Below are 19,495 nucleotides of genomic sequence, written 5' to 3' on the forward strand. Positions count from 1 at the left end.
CAAGGAAGGAAGTGTGAGATCATTTGCCATGGGTACATCCTGATCAGTAAGTAGCTGGCTTATGCTGCCATGAACATTATTATAGTTTTTGAACCCAATTTTCATGATTAGGGACTGCACTACTCTGCCACTCCAACAGCATGCTCCGATCTTAGTAAGAAATAAACTTATAAAAGCTTTATATCTGTTGTTCTTCTGTTCTTCCAAGATTGAACAGGAACTTACATATGCAATACAGGGCGAGGGGTGAACTTACACAGCCATTACATCTGAAAACACTGTTGCAACAGACATAGATTGGCATTCAGGAACTGGCTGGGCTTCCTTCTCCAAAACAAACACTTACTCATGGTAGATTTTACTGAATTATGGTTTAATTTCATAATCTACTGTTGCTATGTCTGTACAACATTATATAAAATATAATCAAAAAGAACATTTCAGCCCCGTATAAATGTTTGATTGGCTGTCTGAGGATCGAGTGGCTTTGCGTCTTTGATTTAGACTCTCCTGCCTTCCAGATGCCATCATCAAAGTACCTTTGGTGGTAAGGCGACAATGCCATACATTCATACAGTCATCATAACATTTTTGCTTCCCGGTCTCCTCCTCTGCTCAGTGATGGAATCCCCCAGCCATGGCAGAAGATCTCTGGTGGTACCCTCAGATTTCTGGTCAAACATGGAAGATTTTTTAACCTCTTTTTTGCATTAGGCAAAAACATTCTAGCAATGTCATGAGGTAGGGGCAGTTATGTTTCAAAGGTGATACTAATGTGGTAGTTCAGGACTGATATATCCTTTTTTACAGCACTTGCTATAGTAGGTTTTTTAAGTACAGCATTGATCTGCTCACGCTAATACAACTGGTTCTAGATTTCCATTCATCCCCATCAATGCATTTTCACTGCGAGTAGCTCTACCCCATGTTAGCCTAGTCTGAGAATTTATGTCTTGCCCAGGTAAAACTAGCAGGCAGATGCTCTTTTCAACATACAGGTTAAGGGTAACAATATACTTAGCTGCTACTGGTAGTGGAATACATGCAGAACTGCTTCTACCAGAATTAGGAAACCTGCTGAGAATGACATGGAATCTAAAATGATTGCTTCGGATTAGAAAACCACATGCTAAAAGGGCAGCTTCATAGATCTCTGGTGTCAAGAAATATTCTTGTTGCAGCCTGACAGCAGGTGAGTGGCGTGGCAGAACGATCTCTCATGCCTGTGTTCTCCATGGAAAGTTTCATTTTGGCCAATTATTTTTCCTCTCATCATCTCTGTTCCTGAAGCTTCTCATCTGTGTTTTAAAGGTCTAGTGGAAAGCCATGATCATTACAAAAAGATACAATTCTTTTAAAGCTTTTCTCCCCATTTTGACTAGAATGCAGCATCATGTTCAAAATGCAACTACTGGATCTGAAAAATAAAACACTCGGACTATAATGCACATCTGCAAATAAATACATAGCCTTCGTATAGAGCCAGTTCTCAGTGAAAACCTTCTCATTCGCATAGTAGTGGAGAGATGTTCTCAGGAAGGTCATGCTACAGGGTGGAGTCTGAAAATAAGAGAAAGAGAAGTGGCTCAATATTGTAATGAGGGAGGTAAGTCTGTAAGGTACACTGGAAAGGGGACCTGAAATGTTACTGGGCCAAAAAGACCAATAGTGTGCAAAAGGATTACAGGGATTTAACTGACCCATTTCTCCGCTCGTATAATCCCAATGAGGTAGTCTGAAGTGCATTAAAAGGCAAATATTTGACTCAAAGTAAAGGATATTTCATAATGAACTGAGTAAAACTGCCAGCGATATTTATCCATAATTATATCCACCATGCGTCTATCCTCAGTCAACTACACTGATTCTGTATTCACATCAGGATCCCCAATGGCCCCGTTTAACTCATACCATGTTCCTCTTTCCTCCCTTCTCATTGCCTTTGGCCACCTAACACCAGCTTTTTCCTCACCGCTTCACCTAACCTTGCACATCTTAGGATCTTCTATTCTGCAGCTCCTGCACTGTAGAAAAATCTAACCTAGATATTATCTTATTAAACGAAGATGCTCAAGGTCAACCAAAACCTCTGGCTCATGTAGAAATCAAGTGTTTTTCCCATGTCTGCCTTTTCATTCCTATCTCTGTTTTATACTTGATCACTGGTAGGTTAATTAAAAATTCAATAAAGCAGTCCAAATACACACTGCCTTACAGGACATCACACTTGTCAGTAAATAAAGCTGTACAGCTACCATTTACAAGGCGTCTTGACAGCAATGACATATCTTGACACCACACGATGAAGGAAGAGAAGCATTGTTACCTTTAATAGTGAGGGAGGCTTTGCTGAATGCACGGCCCAATTCATTGGTAGCTTCTACCTTATATTCTCCTACATCTTGTTTTGTGACACCGAGGACAACCAGGGAGCAGACACCAAAGTTGTTTGTACAAAAATAGTTGGGATCATTGGAGAGGTCTCTGCTGTCCTTGTACCACGTGATCTTTGGAGGTGGATGGCCTCCAACCGCACAGCTCATACGGCACTCACTCCCAGTAGTCACCACATGAGGCTTCAATGGGACGAGGAATCTCGGGGGCTGGTTTTGATTAACTCCCCTGTATTTCGGTTGTTTGACTTGAAATTCAGCTGTAAAAAAAAAAAACCCAGCAACATAAAAACACACCCTGAGATACTGCTTCACAGCAATACAAATCAGGGTTTAAAGGACTGGTTTTCAGTCATGACACTTGGTTGTGCACTGCAAATTGCCAGAGATCCCATGCACCTATGGATTGTAACCTGTGTTTCTTCTCAAATTAGCCAGAATTTAACTTTGAAGTCAGAAACTTTCGTTTCTGCAAAACTTAAGCCTTAGATTTTGCTGGGAATTAATTTTGTGACAAATTACTTGATACAATGGCTGGAAATAAGGGATCTATCTGCACAATGTCCATGCAGAAAGGACAAGCCTTCCCCGCCAAACTGGAATTTCTTAGGGTATCTCTATGCATTCTTGTTCTGGGCAAGTCAGTGTTCACAGGAGGAGAGACCCATTTCAGGATGGTGTGTTAGAAACAATAAAAGAAACAAAGCATGACAACACACAGATAACTATTTGTAAAAGCTGTTTTACCCTTTGGTTTTCGAATCTTCCAAGGCTGCACAGTGTCAGATGGACCACTGGCTCCCAAGCTATTTTTTGCCACAACCCTAAAGTAGTAGTCCCGGCCCGGGATCAGTTTGGTGAATGTGAACTTGTTGGTGTAGATCAGGTCACCCACCAGCTGCCACAAGCCCTTCTGTGATTCACGTTTCAGGACTGTGTAGTAGAGATTATTTTCCCATTTCTCAGATGCTGATGGCTCCCAAGTTACTGTCACTGTATTTGGCACATTCTCCTCCAGTTGAATAGGTCCAGGCGGTTGTGGGATATCTGTTAGATGAAGGCAAATAATATCAAAGGAAAAGTGGCACAGTACAGAACCGTAAATATTTTGAGTCCATTCTATGTCTGGGGGCTGAGTAACCATCCTGGTCATTAGAAGGGACAAAAATTTGATTCCTTCTCCATGAGCTCATTTGCTATTAATTGAACTTCTGCTGCATTACGTCTGCATTGCTGGGCCTCCTGCCATTCTTACGGGGAGGAGATGAGGGCTGGTACAGCTAAACTGTTTCACCTCTTAGGGAGCCAGTGTATAGAGCTGTAGCTATGACTAAATGTCCTACAGCCTGCTGCTGACTATCCTTACACTGTTACGAAGAGCATGAACTGCTCTGCAGTGGTTTGCACTATCCATCTGCATCACCTTGCCTTTTTAAGCAGAGGCACTCCGGAAGACGGGTGTAATTTTAACCAGTAGATTGCGCTGTCCTGCAGACACGGCCCAGTGATACCACAAAGTGGCCAGACCGAATCTCATGGAAAATTGCACTCTAGTTCTCCGTGCGCCTGTGTGGCTTAACTGCATCAGAGCTCACTGTGCTCAACTCGGTTCGTTGCCTATTCTCTATTTGCAGTAAATCTGCGTGTATATATGGCAGTGAGTGAGTTACCTGTAACTTGAACTTGGAAGCTGAACGTTTCTCTTTTCCCTAACCCGTTCTGGAGCTCAACGGTGTAGATGCCACTGTCAGGGAACTCAGCTGCTCCAATCAGCAGCTGGGTGGTACCATCTTCGGTGTTAACTGTAGCCCGGTTTGGAAGAGGAAGGCCATCCTTTAACCAGGTCACCACTGGGTCTGGAGATGCCTGTAAAGAACAACACGAGCTATAGCCTGCTTGTTTTGCCTCCAGATTGCATCTTTACATCTTTAGTTTCATTATCTTGTCCCAAATGTGTACTGACATGACACGGTAAAGTAATATTTAGAAATATGGATGGAAGATGGATCTAAGAGCCCTGGATAAAGGGCTACTCTGAAGTTTTTTGTAATTTTTCTCTTTCTCTGTGTCTTTCAAGAATGTTATTGTAGTAAGGTGTTCACGGTAACTATGTCAAACAAGGTGTGCTAGATCAAGAACAACAGATGACATCAGTAGTTGGTATTTTCTATTTAAAAAGATCTGCTGGTTTTGGAAAGAAAAGACATCCTCAAAGTCTTTCTTTCCATTGTGCCATCTTTCATCTCTATTCTCCAAGAGATTAGGAGAAAGGCCAGCAAATATGCACACTTTGCCTTCATCAACCTCTTCTTGACATCCCAGACTTTACCTGTGTTGTTCCAAGCTTATATCAAAGCACACTTCTGTCAGTGCATGCCTATTTCTCAAGTCATACAGCTTAAGTCCTGCTGCTTAGTAAGACAAACACAGTCAAGAGGATGTTTTAGAAATGCTACCCCAAGGCCTTCTGAGGGAGTCAGAGGGAAACCAACTGATTTTTAAACTCCAAGTATGACAGATTAGTACCAGATGATGGTAATATTGATATGGTCGGATGGACAGCATTGCGCCTTGTTTGCAGAGGTTAATGAATGACCATAATCTCATAAAACACTAACGCCAAGAGTTAGAGTTGAATTCTTGTTCATGGTTTCCTCATGCAGAAAGTATCCACAGCAGAGGCAGGTTAAAGGATTTGTCCCGTGTCTTTTAAACAGAATTCCATGCCAAGAAAACAGTAGCTCAGTTTTCATGCCTGCTATTGACTACAACATAAGAACAGATGGGAAATTCTTACAAACACATTTGACTACTTACTTCAAAGGGAATATTCACTCGGATGGTATTTCCTGCTTTTATAACCAGAAAGCTTTTCACTGTGTCATCTATTAGTAACCTGGGAGGAACTGGAAAAGACAGTGATTACAATAAGAAGTTGTACATTATTTCAGAGTCCCTGGCTGACAAACTCATACGCAAGTGTTCCATACCCCTAATGCCTTTCCAACAGCTAGTCTGCAGGCTGTTGATAAACTCCTAGTGGCACTGTGGAAAAAAAGCTCTTTGATTCAGAACCAGAGTTTACACCCTTCAAATTTTATTACTATTTATTTATCACTATGACTAAGCAAGGGGAAATGATGTAAAAATACATTCACAACAATGTTTGTATACATGTGATGTGTCAAGCATGGAGAAATGGGCTCTTTGACACACTTTACCCCATCACATGGATAATCTTTTGTGTAAAATGACATCTGGGGAAAAGGAAATTGTAATGGACACTTATGAAATATATGTGCGATACAGAGTACAGAACATCCTTGGGAAACCGGTCTGAGTTTACTAAAAATAATGGGTTTTAGTATTTAAAATATTTTTTCTTTTCTCTTTTCATCAATATAAATTGTATTTAGTATTTCCAGGTTAAAACAGAAAAAAACTGCTTCCCAAATGGACTTACATTTATCTGTTTACTGACTGATTATAAAAGGAGTCTCCAGGCACAGTCCAAAAGTAGACATTTTCACCTAGGACCCAAGCTAAGGAAGATGAATCCCTCACAGAATCTCTTACTTCTGTATTTCTGCAACATTCCCAAACAGCAGGAAATAAAACCAGAGCTACAGATTGTGAATGAAGATGAAAAAGTGAAAATGGTGAAAACTTACAAACTAGAAAATTAAAAAAGGAAAGTAAAGTTTACAAAAATCAGCATAACAATTGTGATTTAAGAGAATGAAATAAAATGTTTAATTCCACAAGATGGTCTAAAAAGAGACTGAAAACTCTATTTTTCCCCTAAAAGAGCATGGGTAGGCATAAGGTATGTGCGGTTTCTGTCTGGTGATCATGACTGTGGTATAGCTCCGCGCAGGAGGCAAAATGTAAATCCACAGAGAAAATACAGTTTTCGGAGTTCTTTTATCATAATGAGTCTTTAGCATGAGCTGAACACTGTGTGTTGCACATTTATTATCAGCTAAATCTTCAGAATTTCCTGATGAGGTGACCAAATAAGACCATATTCTAGAGGAGCAATGTAGTACTTGTCCTTCTGCTACAGCCTGGAACTTGAAAGAAGCTCATCACAGTGACCTCCAGACCTTGCCAGCACCCCTTTACCTATAGAATGACCTCATTCATTCTGAAAGCAGCCCACTTTGACTCACCCACAGGGGGAGCCGCTTCGATGCAAGCTTCAAGTTCTGCAGCTTCTCCTGGGCCACTGTCATTGAGGGCTCTCACACGTAGGAAGTAGATCTCCTTGGCTTGGAGACCTTTAACTGTGTAAGCGGTCACCTCTATGGGAAGACTATTGCATTTGGTCCAGTTGGGGTTGTTAGAAGACCGCATCTCCACGTCATAGCTTTTCACATCACTCCCATCATTTGCTTCAGGTCTCTTCCATGTCAAGGTGACACTAGTGCTGTCACTGCTGCTCACTTTAAGGTCTTGCACTTGCCCTGGAGATTCTGAAAAGAGAAATTTTATTTAAACTGTTTTTCTAGGATTTCTGTCCCCTCTTTTCAGTCACTTCCTGAGATTCCCCAACATTCCTGAAGTGCACTGGATATCCGCCCTGCTGTCTTGCCTCTACCTTGTCCCAGCTCTTCAAAGCTGGACCCAGGTGCCTGGCTCCTGCCAGCCATACAGCACAATCTGCAACACTCCTGAAACAGTCTGCAACCCATCCTGAATACTTCTCCACGCTGCACATAACTCCCACACAGGGAGCCTGCCACATCTTGACTTAGACATCACACGGGAAATCCTTCCGTTCCTTCCTCATGCTGATAGTGGATTCTCAGCCACGAAACATTCCCCAATCATTTGATCTTTGTCTTCACATACTTTTAGAAAGCACTTAAAAACATCGCCTCTCCACTAACATTGCCAGTCTACATCGCCAGCGTTACGTATCCCCAAGCCAGAAGGATGGGAGGCAGTGCACTTACTCATGGAATCCCGCGCAAAGACGGGCAGTGACGGTTCACTGGCATCTCCTATGCCAGCAGCATTGACAGCTGCCACACGAAATTCATACTGCAGACCTTTCTTGAGATTGGTCATTTTCAGCTTCTTGTCTGCAGAAAGAAAAGGAGCGTGTTGGCTCAGGTGAGCCGTTCCCCAAGCAGGAAAGGGTGTGACAACAATGTTGTACTTTACTCCACGTAGAACTATGGACTGAATAATTCTCAGGAGCTGTTGCTGATTCCCTTGCCCTTTCTCTATCCTAGTGCATATGTACTTCTGGGATGTGTATATTGTATTCCCTCTCAAATCAAACAGTATTTGAGAGCTATTAAGTTAGAGAAAGGATAAATACTGCTTTTCCTCATGGGATAATCCTAAACTCTTCTGTACCAGATAAGAAGTCCTAGCTTGCAACTGATAGATAATTGATAGCTATAGTCAAAACACACTCTGGAGCTCATACACATCACTTGAGTTTCTTTATCTTCCTTGCATTTATAAATTCTTGTCTGCCGAGTTCCTGGCATGAGGACTAAGGACAGTAGTTCTGTTTGTGAAGACTTTAGTTCCAGAAACTGAAGATACCCGTTTATCTATAGAGGAGCTATGTCCCAGGATGCAGCAGTGAGCTCCTCTACACTCTTCTACAGCCATATGCTTGCTCACCATCTAGAAGAAAATCATAATCCTCTTCTCAGGCATCCAGCTGTATATAAAAACAAGGCCCGGCTTTGCTATGGCACAGCTGTGTAACCTTACTTGTGAAAAAACACATACACTAGAGCTGTGAAAGATAAGAAGGTAAAACTTCAGACAGGGGTAATACGGTTGTGATGGGGACAGTCATTAGGTGAAGAATTCAAGAGGCAAGACGCTGATGTGAAAAGGCATAGAATCCTATGCAGAAAGCAAGGAGTTAGAAGGCAGCAACTCCACAAAGATCAGCGTGTTACCTCCTGAACCCAGCTGACCTGTGTGTCTTTTTCAAGTCTTCCAGTCTGTCCCAGGATTTAAGCTACCTACCTGCTGTAGGCACATTGTTGACCGGCAGCCAGGTCGTGGTACCCTTCTTGCGTTTTTGAACGATGTATCCCACAATTCGGGAACTGCCAGTTTTACGAGGTGCTTTCCAGGATATTGTGATGGAGTCTCTGCTGGCACTGACAATCTCAGGGGGATCTGGGGCACCAGGTGAAGCTAGAAAGAGATCAGTGTTTCATTAGCAGGTATATTTTTATTGCAAGATAAGAAAGTGTTCTGTGTCATTTCTTCTTCCAGTTTCCCCAAGGTATTCATACGGATGTGTTTTGAAAACCTGACTGAGACCTGAAGCTGTGTATCCTACTCCCCACACCAACAGGATCCAGCATGGATCTCTGTTCCTGAATTTTGTTTTCCTGAATGACCTGCTGTCATCACCACTGACAATTCCACTGTCAGCCTATGGAGTGAGGCACGTACCTTCTTAAATGGTAGGAAAAGTCAGCGTTATTCTTGCTTTTAATGACAGAAACTGGAAAGAGAATGTATTTTCTTATCTCTGCACTCAAAATGCAGGGCTTCTCATAATCATGAGAAGGAGAATGTAGAAGGAAGAAAAATAGAAATAGAATAGAGCATTGCTTTCTCTCTAGTACTACAGTCATGCTCGTGTCAAAACTGTTCTAGTGTTTAAATTCATTGACGAACAAAGAATAGAATTAGTTTGGAAATCAGGGGAATGAAATGGTCATACTGAAAAATGCTGCACATATGGAGACACTCCTTTACCTATGGAGTTAAGAAAAAGCCTCACATGTTCCCTTTGTAGCCATTCCGGGAAAAATTTTCTCTGATCTTGATGTGCATTGCATTTCCCCCATGAAACTTGCTTTCCAATTCAGAATGGAGCATAACTGAGAATGTAACACCGTCTCACTCAGCATCACCAAAGCCTACAATAAACTTCTAGTCTCAATGTGCAATCTCCACAGATTTGTGTGAAGACTTCACAGCTGTGATTCAAGTTTGGATTTGTAGCAACATTCAAAATGCAGTGAGTTTTCTTTGATGTCAGCTTTGGTAATGAATTTCCCAGATAGCTGTCAAACACAACTATGAAAAGTTCTTCCTTACCTTTACTGACAGCCTTCACTTCGTCTGATTCCAGCGCGTCACTAGTTCCCTCCGCATTCACAGCTCTCACCCTGAAGTAGTAGCTCATGTCTTGTTCCACTTTGTTAGTAGTGAAGGTAGTACAGCTCCTGGGGGTTTCTCCCAAAGTCTCCCAGTCGTTCTTACCTACCTGCTGTCTCTCGACAATGTAGCTTTGCAGTGGTTTGCCCCCATCGTCCTTTGGGGGCTTCCACTGAATGGTGATGTCATTTGCAGAGCTTTCTACAATTTTGATGGGTCCTGCAGGTGCCTGTGGCTTGTCTGAAAAGATGAACACAGAGAGACTGAGAGTTGGCTCCAGACCCAGCCATGCTCCTGGGTTTGGAGCAGACACTGTTTCTTGCTCAGCAGCTAGGAGATTCAGTTTCTGATGGAATACATGCATAGTTGCAGAATAAGGGCTAGGCACCTGAATTGCCTCTTCAATACTTCCACTTTTCTAACTTTTGATAAGTGTGGGGGAAGCCAGACTCTTGCTCCATGGGCTAATTGTTCTCATAAGGACTGCCCCGGTTCAGCTTGCTGATAAGGAAGAACACCATTTCTGGTCTTCCAAACGAGCACAGAAATTTATGGTAGGGCTGAATTTAGCCTTGATAATCTATTTTAGATTTACCCGTTGCGCATAGTCCCATCTCCCACGGTCGCCCAACATTCAAAACTCAGCTGCTAAGGCCATGCAAAACCAAACTAGATTTGTGTCACCTTGTACTAAAGGGCAAGAAAAATGTCAGCAATCTTTGCTTGTACCCCAATTTAGTGGAAAATTACACAGTCTTGTTCATCTTGGAATACCCAGTACCTCCAAATAAGACTGTCACCCGTGTTACTGGGTTCCCTGCCTAAGCTTTACAATGAAAGTCACAGTGGATGTTACGGGGCTCTTACCTATCACCACGAGCTTTAAGTTGATCTCCAGGACCCCACTGTCATTCTTCAGCCTGACTTTGTAATCCCCACAGTCCTTTCTCTCGCTGCTGGAGATGGACAGCATGGTACAGGTCTCTGTTTTGTCAACACGAATCCTTGTGTCATCTGCTAGCTCCATTCTGTCCTTTAGCCACGTTGCTCTGACTGGCAGCCGGCCCTCAAAGGGGATCTTAATCTTTACTTTCTCCCCTGCCTTGGCCACAGTAGGAACACTCGTTAAGTTTTTGAGCAGAACTCTGTCAACCTTTGGAGGATCTAAGCAGATGATACAAGGTCATTAAAAACTGCAATTCAAAGAGGATAAGGCTTACCTTGGAGGGAAGGGCTTCCCTCATGATGCTGCCAATAATGCTTAGAAGCTCACAACATTTGGACCTTCACCTTTAGTTGCATGCTCAGTGCTTCACATAGATACACGTACTTTGCTACAGGATGATTATCACAAAGTATTTGTGGTATCATACTGTCCTTTTGACTGGAGCAAATTTCTCATGGGCAATACACTAGACACAAGAACGAAGAATCTGGTCTGATAAAGTGTTATGTGCACCCCAAAACCTTTGAGTTAATAATGGTAGATATTCAGGAAAGCTCCCTAGCTTTCCCATTTGTAAATACAAAATGCACCAACCTGTACAAAAACTATCTCCCATTTACATGGTAATTCTTTACAATGAAGTTGTCTCAATAACCAACTCTAGGTCTCTGAGAAAACCTATTACGTTTCAAGCACATCAAGGCTAGCGTGCTGCGTGCTGCGTTGGTAGTTTGAATAGACTCACCTTCAACAAAAATTGAAGCTTCAGTTTTTATATCTCCACCTTCAAACCTGTATTTCCCAGCATGAATATCTTCCACTTCGTTAATAATTAGTTTGTGGACTAGACCTTCCTTTTCAAAAAAGACTCCATCCATGCTTGTTAACTACAAGGTAAAGCACAGAGACCCATTCTTAAAAAAAAAAAGAAAAAAGGGCAATCCAAACTTAAATGGGACAGATGCAAATTTGAAATGTAATTAAAAAGACTTATGAATGACAGGCATGTTTATTTACAATAATATTCTGGGATTACTCATTTGGTAACGTTGCATGTAAGCATTGTCAACATACTCCCCACAAAGACTTGATTCGAAGTCCATTAAAATAAATTTTAGTCAAATATCCAAGCTTTCTCTCTCTTTTGTCTAAATGACAAAACCTTTGGGCCATGCTCGAGTGTGACACCCCAGAACTACAGTATCACCTGGATCCCACAACTGGAATTACTCTTCAGCGTTGTTTTGGAACACAGAATATGATGTCTATGCCTGACCTTAAGCACTAATTTGAAAGAGTACTCTTCTCATTATGTCTGCCTGAAGGATCCTTTGAAGATTTTCCCTCACTTTTTGTGTATTTCTCTCATTCACCAAGGAAAAGAAAAAGGATTACATTGCAAGGAAGAGACGCACACCATCTCCACCCATGAAAAAGAATGGAAAACACAAAGCCTCCTGTTGTCAGCAGGAATGGAAGTGTCTTGCAGCAAGAAGGGGGAGAAATGTTGCTAGGTTTCTATCGGGAATTTTATCATCAACAGGCTCCTGCAGAATCCTGCCAGGGCCACACTCAGACTATAGTAAGACTGGCAGAGGGAAGGACACCTTGACATGACACTCGATAAGAGGTAGAGCCAGAGAGCAGAGCATTGCTAACTGAAGAACACAGTAGCTAGAGGACACCTACCTTTAATCCATCTTTAAACCAGGTTCCTGTCACGTCATCTTTACTGACAGTGCAAGACAGCTCAGCTGGTTCCCCTTTCAGGACTCTGACATCAAGTAACTGTTTGTTGACATGACAGCGTGGTGCTGAACATTCAGAAAAGAAAATATTGAAAAGATGTTAAGTCTCTGTTACACTGACAGAGAGAAATGTAGAGATGAAAATGCATACACACGTGAGGAGAAAAGAGAGCTTTTTAAAAAGTAAATGCTGTAGCCACAACGGGCTTTTGTACCACAACACTGCGGGCCAGCTGGCATAAACTCATTGCATGGAAGGGATGCGCCAGCTGGCCTGCATACAACATAGTCCTAACATCAACCTAATGGGCAATGGATTCATCACAAATCACGTTCTCCATCTCCAGATTTGTTATTTTAAGTGTATGCTAATTGTCTTGGCTCCCTCTACAGCCAGTGGGAAAAAATAGGCTACTCCAGCATATGGGTATACCACTTCATCATTCTTTTCCTCGGCATTGCCCAGATACGGGGCTGCCCAACCAGTTCCCTCTGAACAGCCCTACGTCACACTGTTCTCTAGCCCCTGTATTCCTCTTTCCTTTCCCAAGTTCTTCTCCTTTAACATCCTCATCCCCTCTCTAATAAACACCCCACCTCCTTGCCCATTAACTCCAAATTTTGTCGATTTTACTTCCTTATTTATGTTTTGGTTGCCTTGATCACTTCTAACTTGTCAGCAACTCCATTAGACGAGCATTCCCCTTTGGTTGTACATATGAAGTTTCTCATTTCTACAATTTTCACATTATCGTCTTGCTAGTGTAGCCACCGGTCATAGTCAAAAGGCTGCATACACATTACTTTCCTTTTACTATAAGTAACACCTTATTACTTCTGGTGTTACAAGAGAAAAGAGCTCTTTATGTTAGGCCCGATGTGCTATTAATGCAATATAAGCAGGCACAGATTTATTCCCAGAACTTGGAAAAACACAGATCTTTGCATTAGATATTAGAACAAATAAAGTGAAACAATAAGTTTTAAATTGGAACAATATCAAAGAAACATGGCCATATTCCTTGAAACTATATGGGAACTAGTGTGTTTGTGAACTGAAGTCTGTTCCATGTGGATCTGAATCATTTCTTTGAACAAACAGATGCTACCTGTTTTAGATATTTTAAACAAAGATCACTTAGACTTTTAAGGCAGTTTGATCTGAGCGAACTGTGTAAGGTCAAACAGCAAATCAATGGTAGAATTAGGAAGGGATCTCAGTCTGACCAAATTTCTACATACAGCTACATTTGCCTAAACCATAGGATTCACTTTCTCCCCAGGATTAGGAATGTGAGTATCAAAATTCAAAGACTGGCAATACAGAAGTCATCGATTATACACATACCTTTCAGATCATCTAGACAATAACGTCTTCTTTTTCCCATACTTTCCGTATTCTTCAAGAAATTATTTGCTTTAATATCAAGGCCAGGTTTCTGTTTTCTCTGGTTTATTGAAGGAGGTCCACCATAAAGATCTGACATCTGACCATAATCCAATGAACCTTGACCAAAACCACCTGAACTCCTCCCATCAACAGATCTGTTACGGGATTTACTCTCTGACCCTCCAAAGGCAGAATTTTTGCCACCAAGTGAGCCTAACCGTCCTAAATCTCTGCCCTCACCCCTGGCATCTCCTTCACCTGAAAGTGAATCTCTGTCATGAGATGAAACTTTGTTCCCCGATCCTCTGAAATCACTGGCAGTGCCCTTTCCAGTTTCACGTCCCATAGAAGATTTGCTGGGATATTCACCGCCTCGTCCAACAGCACCTACCACACCTTCTTCACCATGTAACTCCCTTTCATCACCTCCCAACCTGCCAACACCACCCACACCAGCCCTGGCTCCAGCTGACCCACTGTCCTTGCCATAGGGAGACCCAGCACTCCGTATTGCAGAGCCACCGACACCACCGCCTTTTGAGGAAAACCCATCTCGTCCTGCTCCACCTATACATCCTTGAGCTCCACTCAGCATAGCATCCCTGCCATGGCGAGATCCTGTTACTGCTTCACCTCCAAAAGGAAAATGACCAGCTCCTGCCCCAGCCCCAGCTGGGAGACCATCCTTTCCACAGAAAGAGCCAAGACCCCTTGCACCAGCGACACCAGCACCAGCGACACCAGCACCAGCTGGGAGACCTTCCTTTCCATACAGAGATCCAAATCCACCTGCACCAGCTACACCAGCCCCAGCTGGGAGAACGTCCTTTCCATAGGGAGACCCAACTCCCCCTGCACCAGCACCACCAATGCCTGCTCCAGCTGGAAGACCATCCTTGCCATGTGGAGATCCAACTCCAGCTACACCAGCACCAGCACCTCCTCCAACTGGAAGACCGTCCTTGCCGTATGGAGATCCAACTCCACCTGCAATGCCTGCTCCAGCTGGAAGACCATCCTTGCCATAGGGAGACCCAACTCCCCCTGCACCAGCACCACCAATGCCTGCTCCAGCTGGAAGACCATCCTTTCCATAGGGAGACCCAACTCCCCCTGCACCAGCTACACCAGCACCAATGCCTGCTCCAGCTGGAACACCATCCTTGCCATATGGAGATCCAACTCCTCCTGCACCAGCTACACCAGCACTAACACCTCCTCCAGCTGGAGGACCATCCTTGCCATATGGCGATCCAACTCCACCTGCAATGCCTGCTGCAGCTGGAAGACCAACCTTTCCATATGGAGATCCACCTCCACCGGCACCAGCTACACCAGCACCAATGCCTGCTCCAGCTGGAACACCATCCTTGCCATATGGAGATCCAACTCCTCCTGCACCAGCTACACCAGCACCTCCTCCAACTGGAAGACCATCCTTGCCATATGGCGATCCAACTCCACCTGCAATGCCTGCTGCAGCTGGAAGACCATCCTTTCCATGTGGAGATCCAACTCCACCTGCACCAGCACCACCAATGCCTGCTCCAGCTGGAAGTCCATCCTTTCCATATGGAGATCCAACTCCTCCTGCACCAGCTACACCAGCACCAATGCCTGCTCCAGCTGGAACACCATCCTTGCCATATGGAGATCCAACTCCTCCTGCACCAGCTACACCAGCACTAACACCTCCTCCAACTGGAAGACCATCCTTGCCATATGGAGATGCAACTCCCCCTGCACCAGCTACACCAACACCTCCTCCAACTGGAAGACCATCCTTGCCATATGGAGATGCAACTCCCCCTGCACCAGCTACACCAACACCTCCTCCAACTGGAAGACCATCCTTGTCATATGGCAATCCAACTCCACCTGCAATGCCTGCTCCAGCTGGAAGACCATCCTTTCCATATGGAGATCCAACTCCACCGGCACCAGCTACACCAGCACCAATGCCTGCTCCAGCTGGAAGACCATCCTTGCCATATGGAGATGCAACTCCCCCTGCACCAGCTACACCAACACCTCCTCCAACTGGAAGACCATCCTTGCCATATGGAGATCCAACTCCACCTGCAATGCCTGCTCCAGCTGGAAGACCATCCTTGCCATGTGGAGGTCCAACTCCACCGGCACCAGCTACACCAGCACCTCCTCCAGCTGGAAGTCCATCCTTGCCATATGGAGATCCAACTCCCCCTGCACCAGCTACACCAGCACCAGCACCTCCTCCAGCTGGAAGACCATCCTTGCCATAGGGAGACCCAACTCCCCCTGCTCCAGCTACACCAGCACCACCAACGCCTGCTCCAGCTGGAAGACCATCCTTGCCATATGGAGATCCAACTACCCCTGCACCAGCTACACCAGCACCTCCTCCAGCTGGAAGTCCATCCTTGCCATATGGAGACCCAACTCCCCTTGCACCAGCACCACCAACGGCTGCTCCAGCTGGAAGACCATCCTTTCCATAGTGAGACCCAAATCCCCCTGCACCAGCTACACCAGCACCACCAATGCCTGCTCCAGCTGGAAGACCATCCTTTCCATATGGAGATCCAGCTACACCTGCACCAGCACCACCAACACCAGCCCCAGCTAGGAGACCATCCTTTCCATATGGAGATCCAGCTCCACCTGAACCAGCACCACCAATGCCTGCTCCAGCTGGAAGACCATCCTTTCCATATGGAGATCCAGCTACACCTGCACCAGCACCACCAACGGCTGCTCCAGCTGGAAGACCATCCTTTCCATAGGGAGACCCAACTCCCCCTGCACCAGCTACACCAGCACCACCAATGCCTGCTCCAGCTGGAACACCATCCTTTCCATATGGAGATCCAGCTCCACCTGAACCAGCACCACCAATGCCTGCTCCAGCTGGAAGACCATCCTTTCCATAGGGAGATCCAACTCCCCCTGCACCAGCTACACCACCACCACCAATGCCCGCTCCATATGGAAGACCATCCTTTCCATAGGGAGATCCAACTCCCCCTGCACCAGCTACACCACCACCACCAATGCCCGCTCCATATGGAAGACCATCCTTGCCATATGGAGACCCAACTCCCCCTGCACCAGCTACACCAGCACCACCAATGCCTGCTCCATCAGGGAGACCATCCTTTCCATAGGGAGATCCAAATCCCCCTCCACCAGCAACACCTGTTCCAGCTGGAAGACCATCCTTCCCATATGGAGACACAAATCCCCCTTCAGCAGCTACACCAGCACCACCAACACCAGCCCCAGCTAGGAGACCGTCCTTTCCATAGGGAGATCCAACACCTCCAAAGCCAGCTACACCAGCACCACCAACACCTGCCCCAGCTGGGAGACCATCATTTCCATATGGAGTACCAACTCCACCTGCACCAGCTACACCAGCACCACCAACACCTCCTCCAGCTGGGAGACCATCCTTTCCATAGGGATACCCAACTCCACCTGCACCAGCTACACCAGCACCACCAACGCCTGCTCCAGCTGGGAGACCATCCTTTCCATAAGGAGACCCAACTCCACCTGCACCAGCTACACCAGCAACACCAATGCCAGCCCCAGCAGGAAGACCATCCTTCCCATAAGGAGATCCAACATCTCCAAAACCACCAACTGCAGCCCCACTAATGCCTGCTCCAGCATGGAGGCCATCCTTTCCATATGGAGATCCAACACCACCAAAACCAGCTACACCAGCACCACCAACACCTGCTCCAGCTGGAACACCATCCTTTCCATAGGGAGATCCAACACCTCCAAAGCCAGCTACACCAGCACCACCAACACCTGCTCCAGCTGGGAGACCATCCTTTCCATAGGGATACCCAACTCCCCCTGCACCAGCTCCACCAGCACCACCAACACCAGCCCCAGCTAGGAGACCATCCTTTCCATAGGGAGACCCAACTCCACCTGCACCAGCTACACCAGCAACACCAATGCCAGCCCCAGCAGGAAGACCATCCTTCCCATAAGGAGATCCAACATCTCCAAAACCACCAACTGCAGCCCCACCGACACCTGCTCCAGCATGGAGGCCATCCTTCCCATATGGAGATCCACCACCACCAAAACCAGCTACACCAGCACCACCAACACCAGCCCCAGTTGGAAGACCATCCTTTCCATACAGATACCCAACTCCCCCTGCACCAGCTATACCAGCACCACCAACACCAGCCCCAGCTGGGAGACCATCCTTTCCATAGGGAGACCCAAGTGCCCCTGCACCAGTTACACCAGCACCACCAACACCTCCTCCAGCTGGGAGACCATCCTTTCCATGGGGAGCCCCAAATCCCCCTGCACCAGTTACATCAGCAACACCAACACCTCCTCCAACTGGAAGACCATCCCTTCCTAAAGGAGGCCCAAATCGCCCTGCACCAGCTACACCAGCACCAACAAGAGCAGCCCCTGCTGGGAGACCATCCTTTCCATAGGGAGATCCAAATCCCCCTGCACCAGCACCACTAATGCCTACTCCAGCTGGAAGACCACCCTTTCCATATGGAGATCCAACTGCCCCTGCACCAGCTACACCAGCACCAACACCTGCTCCAGCTGGAACACCATTCTTTCCATAGGGAGACCCAATTCCCCCTGCACCAGCTACACCAGCATCACCAACACCTGCTCCAGCTGGCCGACCATCTGGACCATACAAAGCCTGCATTTCCCCTATAGAACTGCCACCTGCACCAAACGTAGCCCCATCTCCAGCTGGAAGACCACCTGGGCCATACAGCAAGCCAGACCTTCCTGCCTGACCTAAATGACCGCTAGCATCAAGTGTCAGGCCATCCTTGCCATAGGGAGTCCCTATTTGTCCCTCTCGGTTTATACTTGCTCCATTCACATCAGCTACAGTTGGCAGACCATCCTTGTCATAGGGGGACCTCATTCCTCCTGCAATCTCCATACCTGCAGCATTCTTTCTAGCTGCAGTCCCTGGACTAGTCCTACTGAGCAGATCACCCTTACCACCTCCCACTCCAGTTGAATCAGGATCGAGTCCATCTAACACAGAACTTCTATCAGTAGCACCTAATCTCCCAACATCTCCAAAGCCAGCTCTGTAACTAGTATCACCTAATTTACCATCCTTGTCATGCTGAGAGCCCACACCTTCTCCATCATCCACATCAATGTTAGCAGCATCCAGCATACCATCATCTCTGCCATCCCCAGAATACCATTCACCTGCTCCTCCTAATTCATCGCCAGTGTCTGCTCTGCCTGTCATAGAATCCTTGCCGCGGAAAGGCCTTAATCCACTTCTGCCTCCTAAGCCTTTTAATTCAAACCTACTACCATCATTTGTCATTGAGTCTCCATCTAGGTCTGCTCCAGAAAACTGCCCAAACTCCATCCCATTTCTGTGGGCTCCACGTAGCCCATCTTTTCCCAAAAATCTATGGCTTCCATCAACATCAATGGAGTGGCCTTGACTGCCGCCTTGACCATTTCTGTACCAGCCATCTTTTTCCACGCCGGTGTCCATAAGATGATCTTCATCCCCAGCATATTCTCTGCGTCGAAGTTTCTTAGCCCTGTCTTTATCTGGCGATGTTTCTTTCAGCCACTCAGATTTCTCTCTTTCACCTCCTTCACCCTGTCTCCTCTTTCCTTTGGGATCTGTATTGAAGATGCATTGTTTGATTGGAGGAGATATAATTTACCGGAAAAGAAGGCGGGGGAGGGGGGAAGAACAGACAATCAATAGGTCATGTACTGCATCAACAACCAAAGAAAATGTGTTAGCATTTGTTATAATTTCATTCCAGGACACAGAAACATAATATATTTAAATAAATTTAGATTCAGTTCAAAGCCTGAATTTTTTCAGTGT

At 45.5% G+C, this 19,495-nt stretch overlaps 1 protein-coding gene across 1 annotated transcript in view; it reads right to left on the reverse strand.

Moving 5' to 3' along the window:
- Nucleotides 1-412: 412 nt before the first annotated feature.
- Nucleotides 413-19,495, reverse strand: part of IGFN1 (immunoglobulin like and fibronectin type III domain containing 1) — a 65,988-nt gene continuing 46,905 nt past the window's right edge. The window contains exons 17-29 of the mRNA XM_087762285.1: nucleotides 13,588-19,281; nucleotides 12,181-12,305; nucleotides 11,237-11,378; nucleotides 10,413-10,709; nucleotides 9,486-9,785; nucleotides 8,394-8,567; nucleotides 7,352-7,480; nucleotides 6,566-6,868; nucleotides 5,211-5,299; nucleotides 4,064-4,259; nucleotides 3,141-3,440; nucleotides 2,327-2,653; nucleotides 413-1,560 (exon numbers count right to left, since the gene is read on the reverse strand). Of these exons, the coding sequence (XP_087618411.1) occupies nucleotides 1,547-1,560; nucleotides 2,327-2,653; nucleotides 3,141-3,440; nucleotides 4,064-4,259; nucleotides 5,211-5,299; nucleotides 6,566-6,868; nucleotides 7,352-7,480; nucleotides 8,394-8,567; nucleotides 9,486-9,785; nucleotides 10,413-10,709; nucleotides 11,237-11,378; nucleotides 12,181-12,305; nucleotides 13,588-19,281 (8,090 nt within the window). The 3' untranslated portion in view covers nucleotides 413-1,546. The remainder of the gene's footprint in view (nucleotides 1,561-2,326; nucleotides 2,654-3,140; nucleotides 3,441-4,063; nucleotides 4,260-5,210; nucleotides 5,300-6,565; nucleotides 6,869-7,351; nucleotides 7,481-8,393; nucleotides 8,568-9,485; nucleotides 9,786-10,412; nucleotides 10,710-11,236; nucleotides 11,379-12,180; nucleotides 12,306-13,587; nucleotides 19,282-19,495) is intronic.

The sequence above is a fragment of the Nipponia nippon genome, unplaced genomic scaffold (genome assembly GCF_047370975.1).
Source record: "Nipponia nippon isolate SJK-2023a ecotype South Korea unplaced genomic scaffold, ASM4737097v1 scaffold_25, whole genome shotgun sequence".
NCBI classification, from domain to species: domain Eukaryota; kingdom Metazoa; phylum Chordata; class Aves; order Pelecaniformes; family Threskiornithidae; genus Nipponia; species Nipponia nippon.